This window comes from Salmo salar, chromosome 02, assembly GCF_965601325.2.
Source record: "Salmo salar chromosome 02, fSalSal1, whole genome shotgun sequence".
Taxonomy (NCBI): Eukaryota; Metazoa; Chordata; class Actinopteri; order Salmoniformes; family Salmonidae; genus Salmo; species Salmo salar.
Genome location: NC_138292.1, coordinates 4456624 through 4475000, shown reverse-complemented (window position 1 = coordinate 4475000; position 18377 = coordinate 4456624). Strand labels below are relative to the sequence as shown.

General features: G+C 48.5%; 1 protein-coding gene across 3 annotated transcripts in view; it reads left to right on the top strand.

Moving 5' to 3' along the window:
- Positions 1–18377, top strand: part of LOC106597444 (threonylcarbamoyladenosine tRNA methylthiotransferase) — an 811125-nt gene that overhangs the window by 212572 nt on the left and 580176 nt on the right. For all 3 annotated transcript variants that reach the window (XM_082959157.1, XM_082959161.1, XM_082959159.1), the window contains exon 5: positions 17124–17220. In XM_082959157.1, coding sequence (XP_082815283.1) covers positions 17124–17220 — 97 coding nt within the window. The remainder of the gene's footprint in view (positions 1–17123; positions 17221–18377) is intronic.

Here is an 18377-nt window from a genome sequence, read left to right as displayed (position 1 = left end):
AGACCTTGAAAGTGGTCTCCTGATGTGGGCTAAGCATTGTTATGGACTTAGAATTTCCTATTTAGTTTTTTTTGTGTGTGATTTTGAGCGCAAACGCCTGAAAAAAGAAATGTATAGAAACTAAACGGGAATACATAAACCTGAAGAAACTAAACGGAATCAGGTTTTATATGGCCCTAGTGGGTGCCTATGTCTTACTCTGTGTGTGTGTGTGTGTGTGTGTGTGTGTGTGTGTGTGTGTGTGTGTGTGTGTGTGTGTGTGTGTGTGTGTGTGTGTGTGTGTGTGTGTGTGTGAGCCACTCCACCTCACAGTGTAATGTTGTTGGATTGTTTTCATATTTCTGTTAAGTCGTTCTGACTTCTAGTGGTCGCCATGGCGATAATGTGGTGTTTGCCTGGGAATGTTAGCAGAATGCATATCCTATGTCTCTACCATGTATTACCTTCAGTGTACCTGTCGTCTATTCAGTAGACCTATTGGCCAACACTCCCACGAGGCACTGACAGATCACAGAATATTCTCAATACAAGTAGCCTAAATCACATGATGATGTTTCATGTGAAATGAGGCTCAGCTTCAGATTTGTTGACGTGGGTATTATTCATGGTAAAATGACCTCAGTCGAGGGCTCTGTGAGGAGCTAATGTAGTGCTTTTAGTCCGCTTGTTTGGCCTCGTTAGCTAGCCTGTGTACAGTAGGAGATGTGATGTTTGGCCTCGTTAGCTAGCCTGTGTACAGTAGGAGATGTGATGTTTGGCCTCGTTAGCTAGCCTGTGTACAGTAGGAGATGTGATGTTTGGCCTCGTTAGCTAGCCTGTGTACAGTAGGAGATGTGACGTTTGGCCTCGTTAGCTAGCCTGTGTACAGTAGGAGATGTGATGTTTGGCCTCGTTAGCTAGCCTGTGTACAGTAGGAGATGTGATGTTTGGCCTCGTTAGCTAGCCTGTGTACAGTAGGAGATGTGACGTTTGGCCTCGTTAGCTAGCCTGTGTACGGTAGGAGATGTGATGTTTGGCCTCGTTAGCTAGCCTGTGTACGGTAGGAGATGTGATGTTTGGCCTCGTTAGCTAGCCTGTGTACAGTAGGAGATGTGATGTTTGGTCTCGTTAGCTAGCCTGTGTACAGTAGGAGATGTGATGTTTGGCCTCGTTAGCTAGCCTGTGTACGGTAGGAGATGTGATGTTTGGCCTCGTTAGCTAGCCTGTGTACAGTAGGAGATGTGATGTTTGGCCTCGTTAGCTAGCCTGTGTACAGTAGGAGATGTGATGTTTGGCCTCGTTCGCTAGCCTGTGTACAGTAGGAGATGTGATGTTTGGCCTCGTTAGCTAGCCTGTGTACAGTAGGAGATGTGATGTTTGGTCTCGTTAGCTAGCCTGTGTACAGTAGATGTGATGTTTGGCCTCGTTAGCTAGCCTGTGTACGGTAGGAGATGTGATGTTTGGCCTCGTTAGCTAGCCTGTGTACAGTAGGAGATGTGATGTTTGGCCTCGTTAGCTAGCCTGTGTACAGTAGGAGATGTGATGTTTGGCCTCGTTAGCTAGCCTGTATACAGTAGGAGATGTGATGTTTGGCCTCGTTAGCTAGCCTGTGTACAGTAGGAGATGTGATGTTTGGCCTCGTTCGCTAGCCTGTGTACAGTAGATGTGATGTTTGCCTGAATGCAGTGCGTGGCCTATGAATACATTACAATGCCACCTGTTATTGAAAGAGGGAGGGATAAAGAGAGGATGAGAGACGAGAGGATGAGGGGGAGAGAGTGAGGGACAGAAAGAGAGAGAAACAGAGGAAGTAGATGAACTTGAACACATTTCATTATAAAAGCTCTTTGATTTTATTCATACCCTTATAAAATCAATCAGTGCTCATCGTCCTTGCTGTTTTTCTGTTGTAACTGAATGTTGCATCTTTTTAATCGGGTGAATTGTATCTGTTTCGACTACTTAAGCTGTCTGTATATTCTGGTGAAACATGGACTGAGTTCCATCATCCAGATCTATGTAAAAGGTGAAACATCGTCAGATCAGTTGATGGGAGTCGTCCTCCAGACCAGAGATCTGGCACTGTGACCTGGTCTTGGCCCTCCATCTCCACAGAGGGAGGAGATGGACATGGAGAGGATAAGAACAGAAGGAGGACAAGAACAGAGGGAGGACAGAGGGAGGATAAGAACAGAGGGAGGACAGAGGGAGGATAAGCACAGAGGGAGGATAAGCACAGAGGGAGGATAAGAACGGAGGGAGGATAAGAACAGAGGGAGGATAAGCACAGAGGGAGGATAAGAACAGAGGGAGGATAAGCACAGAGGGAGGATAAGCACAGAGGGAGGATAAGCACAGAGGGAGGATAAGAACGGAGGGAGGATAAGAACAGAGGGAGGATAAGAACGGAGGGAGGATAAGAACAGAGGGAGGATAAGAACAGAGGGAGGATAAGAACGGAGGGAGGATAAGAACGGAGGGAGGATAAGAACGGAGGGAGGATAAGAACAGAGGGAGGATAAGAACAGAGGGAGGATAAGAACGGAGGGAGGATAAGAACGGAGGGAGGATAAGAACAGAGGGAGGATAAGAACAGAGGGAGGATAAGAACGGAGGGAGGATATGGACATGGAGATGATAAGAACATGGAGACATACCTACAGCCATTACAAACCCTTCTCTACTGCTACATGACCCTGAAGACAACCTGCATGGATACATACCTACAGCCATTACAAACCCTTCTCTACTGCTACATGACCCTGAAGACAACCTGCATGGATACATACCTACAGCCATTACAAACCCTTCTCTACTGCTACATGACCATGAAGACAACCTGCATGGATACATACCTACAGCCATTACAAACCCTTCTCTACTGCTACATGACCATGAAGACAACCTGCATGGATACATACCTACAGCCATTACAAACCCTTCTCTACTGCTCCATGACCCTGAAGACAACCTGCATGGATACATACCTACAGCCATTACAAACCCTTCTCTACTGCTACATGACCCTGAAGACAACCTGCATGGATACATACCTACAGCCATTACAAACCCTTCTCTACTGCTACATGACCCTGAAGACAACCTGCATGGATACATACCTACAGCCATTACAAACCCTTCTCTACTGCTCCATGACCCTGAAGACAACCTGCATGGATACATACCTACAGCCATTACAAACCCTTCTCTACTGCTACATGACCATGAAGACAACCTGCATGGCCTCCACCTCTGAAGAAGTACTTCTTGAATTGTAAAACATGTTGCTCTCAGCTTTGTTCTTTCTGGTATACTGGGATCTGTTATGTAACCTGAGGTAAATAAAAGGTGACTAGGGCCTATAATCTCCACCGCCTAATGTCCCTGTTTAACCACAAAGCCCTGAAGACTGTTCTCACTTGTTAGTAACACACTTAATGGTCCAACCAGCCTTCATCAGCAGCCCTTGACAGTTGTGATACCTTAAGTAACCTAAGGTCAGGGAAAGGTGACCTTAACCACAAAGCCCTGACCTCTCTTCCCTGAGTATACAGGTAAAGCTGTGTGTTTATAACCCTGTGTGTGTTTACACACCATACTGAACCTCCGAGATGGAGATCAGCCCTGTGTTGCACATCAACAATCAACAGATGGTATACCGGTGTTGTGTTTGTGCCAAGAGATCAGGCTGATAGTCCTGTTGCTTTGTTAATGGCAATGCTCTGCTGCGGTCGAGAGCAGAGACCAGGGTTTACAATATGGAAGGTCATGGAAGGTTTTATGTTAGGATGGCTGACTGGTTTATGGTCAGAGATGATTACATATCATCACGCAGTTCATAACGATATGTTTTAACCTGTAGAGGTAGGACTATATGAAGGTTAGAGGAGAGATGGTAGGTCTATATGAAGGTTAGAGGAGAGATGGTAGGACTATGTGAAGGTTAGAGGAGAGATGGTAGGACTATATGTAGGTTAGAGGAGAGATGGTAGGACTATATGAAGGTTAGAGGAGAGATGGTAGGACTATATGAAGGTTAGAGGAGAGATGGTAGGACTATATGAAGGTTAGAGGAGAGATGGTAGGACTATATGAAGGTTAGAGGAGAGATGGTAGGACTATATGAAGGTTAGAGGAGAGATGGTAGGACTATATGAAGGTTAGAGGAGAGATGGTAGGACTATATGAAGGTTAGAGGAGAGATGGTAGGACTATATGAAGGTTAGAGGAGAGATGGTAGGACTATATGAAGGTGTAGAGGAGAGATGGTAGGACTATATGAAGGTTAGAGGAGAGATGGTAGGACTATATGAAGGTTAGAGGAGAGATGGTAGGACTATATGAAGGTTAGAGGAGAGATGGTAGGACTATATGAAGGTTAGAGGAGAGATGGTAGGACTATATGAAGGTTAGAGGAGAGATGGTAGGACTATAGAAGGTTAGAGGAGAGATGGTAGACTATAAGAAGGTTAGAGGAGAGATGGTAGGACTATATGAAGGTTAGAGGAGAGATGGTAGGACTATGTGAAGTGTGTAGAGGAGAGATGGTAGGACTATATGAAGGTTAGAGGAGAGATGGTAGGACTATTGAAGGTTAGAGGAGAGATGGTAGGACTATATGAGGTTAGAGGAGAGATGGTAGGACTATATGAAGGTTAGAGGAGAGATGGTAGGACTATATGAAGGTTAGAGGAGAGATGGTAGGACTATATGAAGGTTAGAGGAGAGATGGTAGGACTATATGAAGGTTAGAGGAGAGATGGTAGGACTATATGAAGGTTAGAGGAGAGATGGTAGGACTATATGAAGGTTAGAGGAGAGATGGTAGGACTATATGAAGGTTAGAGGAGAGATGGTAGGACTATATGAAGGTTAGAGGAGAGATGGTAGGACTATATGAAGGTTAGAGGAGAGATGGTAGGACTATATGAAGGTTAGAGGAGAGATGGTAGGACTATATGAAGGTTAGAGGAGAGATGGTAGGACTATATGAAGGTTAGAGGAGAGATGGTAGGACTATATGAAGGTTAGAGGAGAGATGGTAGGACTATATGAAGGTTAGAGGAGAGATGGTAGGACTATATGAAGGTTAGAGGAGAGATGGTAGGACTATATGAAGGTTAGAGGAGAGATGGTAGGACTATATGAAGGTTAGAGGAGAGATGGTAGGACTATATGAAGGTTAGAGGAGAGATGGTAGGACTATATGAAGGTTAGAGGAGAGATGGTAGGACTATATGAAGGTTAGAGGAGAGATGGTAGGACTATATGAAGGTTAGAGGAGAGATGGTAGGACTATATGAAGTTTAGAGGAGAGATGGTAGGACTATATGAAGGTTAGAGGAGAGATGGTAGGACTATATGAAGGTTAGAGGAGAGATGGTAGGACTATATGAAGGTTAGAGGAGAGATGGTAGGACTATATGAAGGTTAGAGGAGAGATGGTAGGACTATATGAAGGTTAGAGGAGAGATGGTAGGACTATATGAAGGTTAGAGGAGAGATGGTAGGACTATATGAAGGTTAGAGGAGAGATGGTAGGACTATATGAAGGTTAGAGGAGAGATGGTAGGACTATATGAAGGTTAGAGGAGAGATGGTAGGACTATATGAAGGTTAGAGGAGAGATGGTAGGACTATATGAAGGTTAGAGGAGAGATGGTAGGACTATATGAAGGTTAGAGGAGAGATGGTAGGACTATATGAAGGTTAGAGGAGAGATGGTAGGACTATATGAAGGTTAGAGGAGAGATGGTAGGACTATATGAAGGTTAGAGGAGAGATGGTAGGACTATATGAAGGTTAGAGGAGAGATGGTAGGACTGCGTGTGTGTGTGTGTGTGTGTGTGTGTGTGTGTGTGTGTGTGTGTGTGTGTGTGTGTGTGTGTGTGTGTGTGTGTGTGTGTGTGTGTGTGTGTGTGTGTGTGTGTGTGTGTCTGGTTTACTAGAGGCTTTTGAGTTGGAGTTCAGTCTGTTTATAAATCTTCCATAATGAGTCCTCCATCTCAGGGGATGTGAGGGGAAACGTTGAGGTAGACTGTCAGTTATTATTCAGTCAGATTAGGAACGGCAGTCCTCAGAACCCTCAGTCATCACACATCCATCTGATCTCCTTTTTACTTAGCTGGCTACTAATGTCAACAAACCAGTTTGATTCTCTGCCCTTCCTTCCTCAGGGTGACGTGTAAATGGCCCTTCCTTCCTCAGGGTGACGTGTAAATGGCCCTTCCTTCCTCAGGGTGACGTGTAAATGGCCCTTCCTTCCTCAGGGTGGCGTGTAAATGGCCCTTCCTTCCTCAGGGTGACGTGTAAATGGCCCTTCCTTCCTCAGGGTGGCGTGTAAATGGCCCTTCCTTCCTCAGGGTGACGTGTAAATGGCCCTTGGTCTCCTGAGTGGAGAGCTGGACTGTCACTGACCTGTCTCCTGAGTGGAGAGCAGGACTGTCACTGACCTGTCTCCTGAGTGGAGAGCGGGACTGTCACTGACCTGTCTCCTGAGTGGAGAGCAGGACTGTCACTGACGTGTCTCCTGAGTGGAGAGCTGGACTGTCACTGACCTGTCTCCTGAGTGGAGAGCTGGACTGTCACTGACCTGTCTCCTGAGTGGAGAGCAGGACTGTCACTGACCTGTCTCCTGAGTGGAGAGCAGGACTGTCACTGACCTGTCTCCTGAGTGGAGAGCTGGACTGTCACTGACCTGTCTCCTGAGTGGAGAGCAGGACTGTCACTGACCTGTCTCCTGAGTGGAGAGCAGGACTGTCACTGACCTGTCTCCTGAGTCAGTCCGTGAGTCTCCTCTGAGGAGAACAGCCACTTAAAAAGATGCTCATCTCTACAAGTCCGTTGTGACACCCTGTTTTTAAAAAGGCCTCGTTGTTCAGGACCCTGCCATTACGAGCTACATCACGCCTGCATTATTCAGTAACGCTCCTGACAAACGGCGCCCTAATGCGCTCGGCGCCCGGCCGTGGTGACACAGTGAATCAGGCGCGACGTGGATGAGCTTTCGCCCAGACACCCCAGGGGGAAAGCCAATCACGTCGGCTCATGCCAGGGTTGGATGGGAGGCAGGGCTCGGGCGATTGGTTCAGCTTCGCTGCACACCAGTGACCCGGGCGCCAGCAGATGTCCTCTGAGATCAGGTGGAGATCTCTTGAACCCGGTTCAGTTCTGCAGGCGGTGCCTCCTCCCCTCAAGTGTTGGGGAAATAGATAGTTACATATCACAGTCTTGTATAGATATTTGACTTCCCGAGTATCGGCTGAATAAATGGATGTTACTGTAGGTAGTGTGCTAGTCTGCTGTACCTGTACCAAAACTGGTGTCTCCCTCCCTGCTCTCCCTCCCTGCTCTCCCTCCCTGCTCTACCTCCCTGCTCTCCCTCCCTGCTCTGCCTCCCTGCTCTACCTCCCTCCCTCCCTCCCTGCTCTCCCTCCCTGCTCTACCTCCCTCCCTCCCTCCCTGCTCTCCCTCCCTACCTCCCTGCTCTGCCTCCCTGCTCTGCCTCCCTGCTCTACCTCCCTGCTCTACCTCCCTCCCTCCCTCCCTGCTCTGCCTCCCTGCTCTGCCTCCCTGCTCTCTCTCCCTGCCTCCCTGCTCTCCCTCCCTGCTCTTCCTCCCTGCTCTCCCTCCCTCCCTGCTCTGCCTCCCTGCTTTACCTCCCTGCTCTACCTCCCTCCCTCCCTGCTCTCCCTCCCTGCTCTGCCTCCCTGCTCTCCCTCCCTGCTCTACCTCCCTGCTCTACCTCCCTGCTCTGCCTCCCTGCTCTGCCTCCCTGCTCTCTCTCCCTGCCTCCCTGCTCTCCCTCCCTGCTCTCCCTCCCTGCTCTACCTCCCTGCTCTACCTCCCTGCTCTGCCTCCCTGCTCTGCCTCCCTGCTCTCTCTCCCTGCCTCCCTGCACTCCCTCCCTGCTCTTCCTCCCTGCTCTCCCTCCCTGCTCTTCCTCCCTGCTCTCCCTCCCTCCCTGCTCTGCCTCCCTGCTCTACCTCCCTGCTCTACCTCCCTGCTCTACCTCCCTCCCTCCCTGCTCTCCCTCCCTGCTCTGCCTCCCTGCTCTGCCTCCCTGCTCTACCTCCCTGCTCTACCTCCCTCCCTCCCTCCCTGCTCTGCCTCCCTGCTCTGCCTCCCTGCTCTCTCTCCCTGCCTCCCTGCTCTCCCTCCCTGCTCTTCCTCCCTGCTCTCCCTCCCTCCCTGCTCTGCCTCCCTGCTTTACCTCCCTGCTCTACCTCCCTCCCTCCCTGCTCTCCCTCCCTGCTCTGCCTCCCTGCTCTCCCTCCCTGCTCTACCTCCCTGCTCTACCTCCCTGCTCTGCCTCCCTGCTCTGCCTCCCTGCTCTCCTCCTGCTCTCCCTCCCTGCTCTCCTCCCTGCTCTGCCTCCCTGCTCTGCCTCCCTGCTCTGCCTCCCTGCTCTGCCTCCCTGCTCTCTCTCCCTGCCTCCCTGCTCTCCCTCCCTGCTCTTCCTCCCTGCTCTCCCTCCCTCCCTGCTCTGCCTCCCTGCTCTACCTCCCTGCTCTACCTCCCTGCTCTACCTCCCTCCCTCCCTGCTCTCCCTCCCTGCTCTGCCTCCCTGCTCTCCCTCCCTGCTCTACCTCCCTGCTCTACCTCCCTGCTCTGCCTCCCTGCTCTGCCTCCCTGCTCTCTCTCCCTGCCTCCCTGCTCTCCCTCCCTGCTCTCCCTCCCTGCTCTGCCTCCCTGCTCTCCCTCCCTGCTCTACCTCCCTGCTCTACCTCCCTGCTCTGCCTCCCTGCTCTGCCTCCCTGCTCTGCCTCCCTGCTCTCTCTCCCTGCCTCCCTGCTCTCCCTCCCTGCTCTCCCTCCCTGCTCTCCCTCCCTGCTCTTCCTCCCTGCTCTCCCTCCCTGCTCTTCCTCCCTGCTCTCCCTCCCTGCTCTTCCTCCCTGCTCTCCCTCCCTGCTCTTCCTCCCTGCTCTCTCTCCCTCCCTCCCTGCTCTCCCTCCCTGCCTCCCTGCTCTTCCTCCCTGCTCTCCCTCCCTGCTCTCCCTCCCTGCTCTCCCTCCCCTGCCTCCCCCTCCCTGCTCTCTCTCCCCTGCCTCCCTGCTCTCCCTTCCTCATTGCTCTCCCTCCCTGCTCTCCCTCCCTGCTCTCCCTCCCTGCTCTCCCTCCCTGCCTCCCTCCTCTCCCTCCCTGTCTGTCTGGCACATCGCTCCTGATCTGTTGAGTCTGACCTGCTGACTGATTTTTAAAAACTCCCAGACATCCCATCTTTGTGACTGCCATGCCAAGCTGTGTTGATCTAGCCTGCAGTCCCTCCACCCTGAACGGACCCTGAACGGACAGGGCCAAGACACATCATGTACAGTAGAACACGTGATGATACCTGAATGTACATCCTGGAATTTTACCTCTGACTTGATTTACAAATCACGCAAAATTAGGTCGGACAAAAATGTCTCTTTGGATTTAGGTTCACTGACTGTCAGCACACTGGAACAGTATTGGACTGTATATGTACAGCAGTGTGTTTTCATACCCCATTTCCTGATCTTATGCTACTTTAAGTGCAACAGAAGCAACTTGTTTGATCACCAGACAAAAAGAAAACCTGGCACAGATCCTTCTGTGTGTAGAGATGTTTGAGTGTTGTGGTACAGGATGGAAACACATCTGATTCTACTCTGTCCCGTTTCAGTCTTCTGTGTGGAGAGATGTTTGAGTGTTGTGGTACAGGATGGAAACACATCTGATTCTACTCTGTCCCGTTTCAGTCTTCTGTATGTAGAGATGTTTGAGTGTTGTGGTACAGGATGGAAACACATCTGATTCTACTCTGTCCCGTTTCAGTCTTCTGTATGTAGAGATGTTTGAGTGTTGTGGTACGGGATGGAAACACATCTGATTCTACTGTCCCGTTTCAGTCTTCTGTATGTAGAGATGTTTGAGTGTTGTGGTACAGGATGGAAACACATCTGATTCTACTCTGTCCCGTTTCAGTCTTCTGTGTGGAGAGATGTTTGAGTGTTGTGGTACAGGATGGAAACACATCTGATTCTACTCTGTCCCGTTTCAGTCTTCTGTATGTAGAGATGTTTGAGTGTTGTGGTACGGGATGGAAACACATCTGATTCTACTGTCCCGTTTCAGTCTTCTGTGTGGAGAGATGTTTGAGTGTTGTGGTACAGGATGGAAACACATCTGATTCTACTGTCCCGTTTCAGTCTTCTGTGTGGAGAGATGTTTGAGTGTTGTGGTACAGGATGGAAACACATCTGATTCTACTCTGTCCCGTTTCAGTCTTCTGTGTGGAGAGATGTTTGAGTGTTGTGGTACGGGATGGAAACACATCTGATTCTACTGTCCCGTTTCAGTCTTCTGTGTGGAGAGATGTTTGAGTGTTGTGGTACAGGATGGAAACACATCTGATTCTACTGTCCCGTTTCAGTCTTCTGTGTGGAGAGATGTTTGAGTGTTGTGGTACAGGATGGAAACACATCTGATTCTACTCTGTCCCGTTTCAGTCTTCAGTGTGGAGAGATGTTTGAGTGTTGTGGTACAGGATGGAAACACATCTGATTCTACTCTGTCCCGTTTCAGTCTTCTGTGTGGAGAGATGTTTGAGTGTTGTGGTACAGGATGGAAACACATCTGATTCTACTCTGTCCCGTTTCAGTCTTCAGTGTGGAGAGATGTTTGAGTGTTGTGGTACAGGATGGAAACACATCTGATTCTACTGTCCCGTTTCAGTCTTCTGTGTGGAGAGATGTTTGAGTGTTGTGGTACAGGATGGAAACACATCTGATTCTACTCGTCCCGTTTCAGTCTTCTGTGTGTAGAGATGTTTGAGTGTTGTGGTACAGGATGGAAACACATCTGATTCTACTCTGTCCCGTTTCAGTCTTCTGTGTGGAGAGATGTTTGAGTGTTGTGGTACAGGATGGAAACACATCTGATTCTACTCTGTCCCGTTTCAGTCTTCAGTGTGGAGATGTCTTGCTGCTGTCTCAGTACAGGATGGAAACACATCTGATTCTACTGTCCCGTTTCAGTCTTCAGTGTGGAGATGTCTTGCTGCTGTCTCAGTACAGGATGGAAACACATCTGATTCTACTGTCCCGTTTCAGTCTTCAGTGTGGAGATGTCTTGCTGCTGTCTCAGTACAGGATGGAAACACATCTGATTCTACTGTCCCGTTTCAGTCTTCAGTGTGGAGATGTCTTGCTGCTGTCTCAGTACAGGAAGCCCATTGAGTTGTGAGTTTTTGTGGACAGCAGGACCAGATGTCTTTTCTACAGCTGTCAGACAGAGCTGGCTTTCAATACTGTTTTCAAATCATTTCATATCATTTATCTGTGCTTGATTGAGCTCGCCTGGCACAGTTGACCAATAGAACAGTCCCAAAATGACATATCTTCTGGTATTAAGCATACTAAAGGAGAAATGTTCTGGTGGACTTACTGAAGGAAACTCTGAGAGGCGATTTGATAGATTTTCTAATTGTATTTGAACCCAGAGCTGGCATTTCCTCTCCCCTGTGGTACAGCCAGTCATCCAGCCAGCCAGTTAGCCAGCCAGCCAGTCATCCAGCCAGCACCTCCCTCTCCACCGCTCCTTCTGGTCCTCCTCCAGCACCTCCCTCTCCACCGCTCCTTCTGGTCCTCCTCCACCACCTCACTACCTCCTGCTCCTTCTGTCCTCTCTCTCCCCCTCCTCCACCACCTCACTACCTCCTGCTCCTTCTGCCCTCTCTCTCTCCCTCCTCCACCACCTCACTACCTCCTGCTCCTTCTGCCCTCTCTCTCTCCCTCTCCTGCAACTCCACCACCTCCCCCTCCTCCTCCACCACCTCCCTGTCCCCTTCCTCCTCATCCACCTCCTCCCTCTCCCCTGGTCCTCCTCCACCACCTCCCTGTCCCCTTCCCCCTCCTCCACCACCTTCCTCCTCCTCCACCACCTCCCTCTCCCCTGGTCCTCCTCCCTGTCCCCTTCCTCCTCATCCACCTCTTTCTCCTAGGTATTAAGCACATTACCCAGCCAGCCAGATGGAAATGGGCCACTCAAACGCCTGACTAACACCTGACCTTTACATTTCAACATCTTAAAGGTTGAGGTTAAGTGCCCATCAACGCTCTCATAATGAAGTTGATAGTAAAGAGGATAATATGTAACCATCCTCATTGGTGACACTGTGGCTCCGTGGATAGAGTAGACAGGAAACAGCCTTACTGACCAATCACCAGAGTGGATTATAGACCTGGTTATCTAGTACAGACAGGAACAGCCCTACTGACCAATCACCAGAGTGGATTAGAGACCTGGTTATCTAGTACAGACAGGAACAGTCCTACTGACCAATCACCAGAGTGGATTAGAGACCTGGTTATCTAGTACAGACAGGAACAGTCCTACTGACCAATCACCAGAGTGGATTACAGACCTGGTTATCTAGTACAGACAGGAACAGTCCTACTGACCAATCACCAGAGTGGATTATAGACCTGGTTATCTAGTACAGACAGGAACAGTCCTACTGACCAATCACCAGAGTGGATTAGAGACCTGGTTATCTAGTACAGACAGGAACAGTCCTACTGACCAATCACCAGAGTGGATTATAGACCTGGTTATCTAGTACAGACAGGAACAGTCCTACTGACCAATCACCAGAGTGGATTATAGACCTGGTTATCTAGTACAGACAGGAACAGTCCTACTGACCAATCACCAGAGTGGATTAGAGACCTGGTTATCTAGTACAGACAGGAACAGTCCTACTGACCAATCACCAGAGTGGATTAGAGACCTGGTTATCTAGTACAGACAGGAACAGCCCTACTGACCAATCACCAGAGTGGATTAGAGACCTGGTTATCTAGTACAGACAGGAACAGTCCTACTGACCAATCACCAGAGTGGATTAGAGACCTGGTTATCTAGTACAGACAGGAACAGTCCTACTGACCAATCACCAGAGTGGATTAGAGACCTGGTTATCTAGTACAGACAGGAACAGTCCTACTGACCAATCACCAGAGTGGATTATAGACCTGGTTATCTAGTACAGACAGGAACAGTCCTACTGACCAATCACCAGAGTGGATTAGAGACCTGGTTATCTAGTACAGACAGGAACAGCCCTACTGACCAATCACCAGAGTGGATTAGAGACCTGGTTATCTAGTACAGACAGGAACAGTCCTACTGACCAATCACCAGAGTGGATTATAGACCTGGTTATCTAGTACAGACAGGAACAGTCCTACTGACCAATCACCAGAGTGGATTATGAGACCTGGTTATCTAGTACAGACAGGAACAGCCCTACTGACCAATCACCAGAGTGGATTACGAGACCTGGTTATCTAGTACAGACAGGAACAGTCCTACTGACCAATCACCAGAGTGGATTATAGACCTGGTTATCTAGTACAGACAGGAACAGTCCTACTGACCAATCACCAGAGTGGATTAGAGACCTGGTTATCTAGTACAGACAGGAACAGTCCTACTGACCAATCACCAGAGTGGATTATAGACCTGGTTATCTAGTACAGACAGGAACAGTCCTACTGACCAATCACCAGAGTGGATTAGAGACCTGGTTATCTAGTACAGACAGGAACAGTCCTACTGACCAATCACCAGAGTGGATTAGAGACCTGGTTATCTAGTACAGACAGGAACAGTCCTACTGACCAATCACCAGAGTGGATTATAGACCTGGTTATCTAGTACAGACAGGAACAGTCCTACTGACCAATCACCAGAGTGGATTAGAGACCTGGTTATCTAGTACAGACAGGAACAGTCCTACTGACCAATCACCAGAGTGGATTAGAGACCTGGTTATCTAGTACAGACAGGAACAGTCCTACTGACCAATCACCAGAGTGGATTATAGACCTGGTTATCTAGTACAGACAGGAACAGTCCTACTGACCAATCACCAGAGTGGATTAGAGACCTGGTTATCTAGTACAGACAGGAACAGTCCTACTGACCAATCACCAGAGTGGATTATAGACCTGGTTATCTAGTACAGACAGGAACAGTCCTACTGACCAATCACCAGAGTGGATTATAGACCTGGTTATCTAGTACAGACAGGAACAGTCCTACTGACCAATCACCAGAGTGGATTAGAGACCTGGTTATCTAGTACAGACAGGAACAGTCCTACTGACCAATCACCAGAGTGGATTATAGACCTGGTTATCTAGTACAGACAGGAACAGTCCTACTGACCAATCACCAGAGTGGATTATAGACCTGGTTATCTAGTACAGACAGGAACAGTCCTACTGACCAATCACCAGAGTGGATTATAGACCTGGTTATCTAGTACAGACAGGAACAGTCCTACTGACCAATCACCAGAGTGGATTAGAGACCTGGTTATCTAGTACAGACAGGAACAGTCCTACTGGTCAGTATGCACTTGTGATGCCACCTTCATTTTGTGCTTATTACTTTAACATGTCTGTGACTGATTCAGCTCTACTGTAGGATGTCTGTGACTGATTCAGCTCTACCGTAGGATGTCTGTGACTGATTCAGCTCTACGCGTGAGCGCCACTGTGGGCTGTGACTGATTCAGCTCTACCGTAGGATGTCTGTGACTGATTCAGCTCTACCGTGGTGCGGACGGATGTCTGTGACTGATTCAGCTCTACTGTAGGATGTCTGTGACTGATTCAGCTCTACCGTAGGATGTCTGTGACTGATTCAGCTCTACTGTAGGATGTCTGTGACTGATTCAGCTCTACTGTAGGATGTCTGTGACTGATTCAGCTCTACCGTAGGATGTCTGTGACTGATTCAGCTCTACTGTAGGATGTCTGTGACTGATTCAGCTCTACTGTAGGATGTCTGTGACTGATTCAGCTCTACTGTAGGATGTATGTGACTGATTCAGCTCTACTGTAGGATGTCTGTGACTGATTCAGCTCTACTGTAGGATGTAATTTAGGCCTATTGATGCATCTGAAAGAGTGGTTAGTTTTCTGAAGTATTTTGAGATGTTAATCAATTTGGGAACTGGTTTCAATAGAAACAGTAGTTAGATGGGCAGCTTGTTTCAGCAGGCCTCAATAGAAACAGTAGTTAGATGGGCAGCTTGTTTCAGCAGGCCTCAATAGAAACAGTAGTTAGATGGGCAGCTTGTTTCAGCAGGCCTCAATAGAAACAGTAGTTAGATGGGCAGCTTGTTTCAGCAGGCCTCAATAGAAACAGTAGTTAGATGGACAGCTTGTTTCAGCAGGCCTCAATAGAAACAGTAGTTAGATGGGCAGCTTGTTTCAGCAGGCCTCAATAGAAACAGTAGTTAGATGGGCAGCCTGTTTCAGCAGGCCTCAGTAGAAACAGTAGTTAGATGGGCAGCCTGTTTCAGCAGGCCTCAATAGAAACAGTAGTTAGATGGGCAGCTTGTTTCAGCAGGCCTCAATAGAAACAGTAGTTAGATGGGCAGCTTGTTTCACAGGCCTCAATAGAAACAGTAGTTAGATGAGCAGCTTGTTTCAGCAGGCCTCAATAGAAACAGTAGTTAGATGAGCAGCTTGTTTCAGCAGGCCTCAATAGAAACAGTAGTTAGATGGGCAGCTTGTTTCAGCAGGCCTCAATAGAAACAGTAGTTAGATGAGCAGCTTGTTTCAGCAGGCCTCAATAGAAACAGTAGTTAGATGGGCAGCTTGTTTCAGCAGGCCTCAATAGAAACAGTAGTTAGATGGGCAGCTTGTTTCACAGGCCTCAATAGAAACAGTAGTTAGATGAGCAGCTTGTTTCAGCAGGCCTCAATAGAAACAGTAGTTAGATGGGCAGCTTGTTTCAGCAGGCCTCAATAGAAACAGTAGTTAGATGGGCAGCTTGTTTCAGCAGGCCTCAATAGAAACAGTAGTTAGATGGGCAGCTTGTTTCAGCAGGCCTCAATAGAAACAGTAGTTAGATGGGCAGCTTGTTTCAGCAGGCCTCAATAGAAACAGTAGTTAGATGGGCAGCCTGTTTCAGCAGGCCTCAATAGAAACAGTAGTTAGATGGGCAGCTTGTTTCAGCAGGCCTCAATAGAAACAGTAGTTAGATGGGCAGCTTGTTTCAGCAGGCCTCAATAGAAACAGTAGTTAGATGGGCAGCAGCTTGTTTCAGCAGGCCTCAATAGAAACAGTAGTTAGATGGGCAGCTTGTTTCAGCAGGCCTCAATAGAAAACAGTAGTTAGATGGGCAGGCTTGTTTTCAGCAGGCCTCAATAGAAACAGTAGTTAGATGGGCAGCCTGTTTCAGCAGGCCTCAATAGAAACAGTAGTTAGATGGGGTTCTGGTTGCCTGCGGTGGATTTTATTTGTCCCCTCAAGTTTTTAATAATGTTTATGACATAAAATACTAAAAACACCAGCAAATCATCTCCAAGGGATTTTAATTTAGGAAATCTGTTCCAAAGTATTCCCATGGATAATAGAGATGTGATTATGTACAAGGTTTGAAATCATTATATCTGTTTGGGCTTCTTGCGGTTAATTTGCAGTCTTACAAATTATCTGTAATTATGTTCTGGTCCCCTGACTAACTGCACAAGAAAAACAAGCCCGTGGCTGAATCTAGTTGATGATCCCCTGTTCTAGACAGAAAAAGTCAAGGAAATGATTTCTTCAACACCTTCAGAACAGAAGGACCATAGACAGTGTGTTTTGTATTTCAGCAGGTGTCAATAATGTTGTGATGTTGGAGAATGGTCTGCTATTGAATGACAGACAGGCTGTAGATGTTAGATATGTCCCAAATGGCACCCTATTCCTTACATAGTGCCCTCTAGAGCCACACAGTGGTGTGGTCATAATACCCATAATACCTAGCGGTCAAACAATAGTTTTTCCACTATTTCATTTTTTCATTGATAAAAGTCACCTTGTCCTAGAGAGATTTACGTGGTTATCAAAACGTCACGCCAGGGTAAGCCTTCACGAAACACAGCCCTTATTTTAAGTGTTTCTAAAATCCCCTACGGGGAGAATTTATGGTGGAAAAACGATTGGAACCATTTCCATGTTTGACCGCTAGGTTTTATGGGTATTATGACTCATACTGTGGTACTCTATGGGCCCTGGTCAAAAGTAGTACGTGCTAAAGAAAACAGCCCAAAAAAAGTGACTTTCCTTAGCCATCGTTGGTCCTCCCTGTATTAACCCCCGTCGTGTCTCTGTCAGGAAGGCCCAGGAGCAGGATAAGAAGGTGGTGGTGGCTGGATGTGTTCCCCAGGCCCAGCCCAGGATGGACTACCTTAAAGGACTCAGCATCATCGGGGTAAGTCTCCTCCATCTCTCCCTTGTGGTATGTATGTGTGGTGGAGGGGGTTTAGACAACATGGCAGTTACACAAAGTTCTGTCCTACACATTAGACTGTAGACCACAGTTGGACTCAATTCTAGTCCATTCAGGAATTGAGTTACATCCCTATTAGGAAATTGATTCATTTCCAATTAAACTGACTGGAGTTGAAACGGAATGGATACCAATTCTGCTCGAGACGGCTGACTGAAAGACCTCTGAGGCCGGTTGTTGTTGTTGTTGCTCTGAGGCCGGTTGTTGTTGCTGCTCTGAGGCCGGTTGTTGTTGTTGTTGTTGCTCTGAGGCCGGTTGTTGTTGTTGCTGCTCTGAGGCCGGTTGTTGTTGCTGCTCTGAGGCCGGTTGTTGTTGTTGCTGCTCTGAGGCCGGTTGTTGTTGTTGCGGGGGGGTGCTGCTCTGAGGCCGGTTGTTGTTGTTGCTGCTCTGAGGCCGGTTGTTGTTGCTGCTCTGAGGCCGGTTGTTGTTGTTGCTGCTCTGAGGCCGGTTGTTGTTGTTGCTGCTCTGAGGCCGGTTGTTGTTGTTGCTGCTCTGAGGCCGGTTGTTGTTGTTGTTGCTCTGAGGCCGGTTGTTGTTGTGCTCTGAGGCCGGGTTGTTGTTGCTGCTCTGAGGCCGGTTGTTGTTGTTGCTGCTCTGAGGCCGGTTGTTGTTGTTGCTCTGAGGCCGGTTGTTGTTGTTGCTCTGAGGCCGGTTGTTGTTGTTGCTGCTCTGAGGCCGGTTGTTGTTGTTGTTGCTCTGAGGCCGGTTGTTGTTGTTGCTGCTCTGAGGCCGGTTGTTGTTGTTGCTGCTCTGAGGCCGGTTGTTGTTGTTGCTTGCTCTGAGGCCGGTTGTTGTTGTTGCTGCTCTGAGGCCGGTTGTTGTTGTTGCTCTGAGGCCGGTTGTTGTTGCTGCTCTGAGGCCGGTTGTTGTTGTTGTGCTCTGAGGCCGGTTGTTGTTGTTGCTGCTCTGAGGCCGGTTGTTGTTGTTGCTGCTCTGAGGCCGGTTGTTGTTGTTGCTGCTCTGAGGCCGGTTGTTGTTGTTGTTGCTCTGAGGCCGGTTGTTGTTGTTGCTGCTCTGAGGCCGGTTGTTGTTGTTGCTGCTCTGAGGCCGGTTGTTGTTGTTGATCTGAGGCCGGTTGT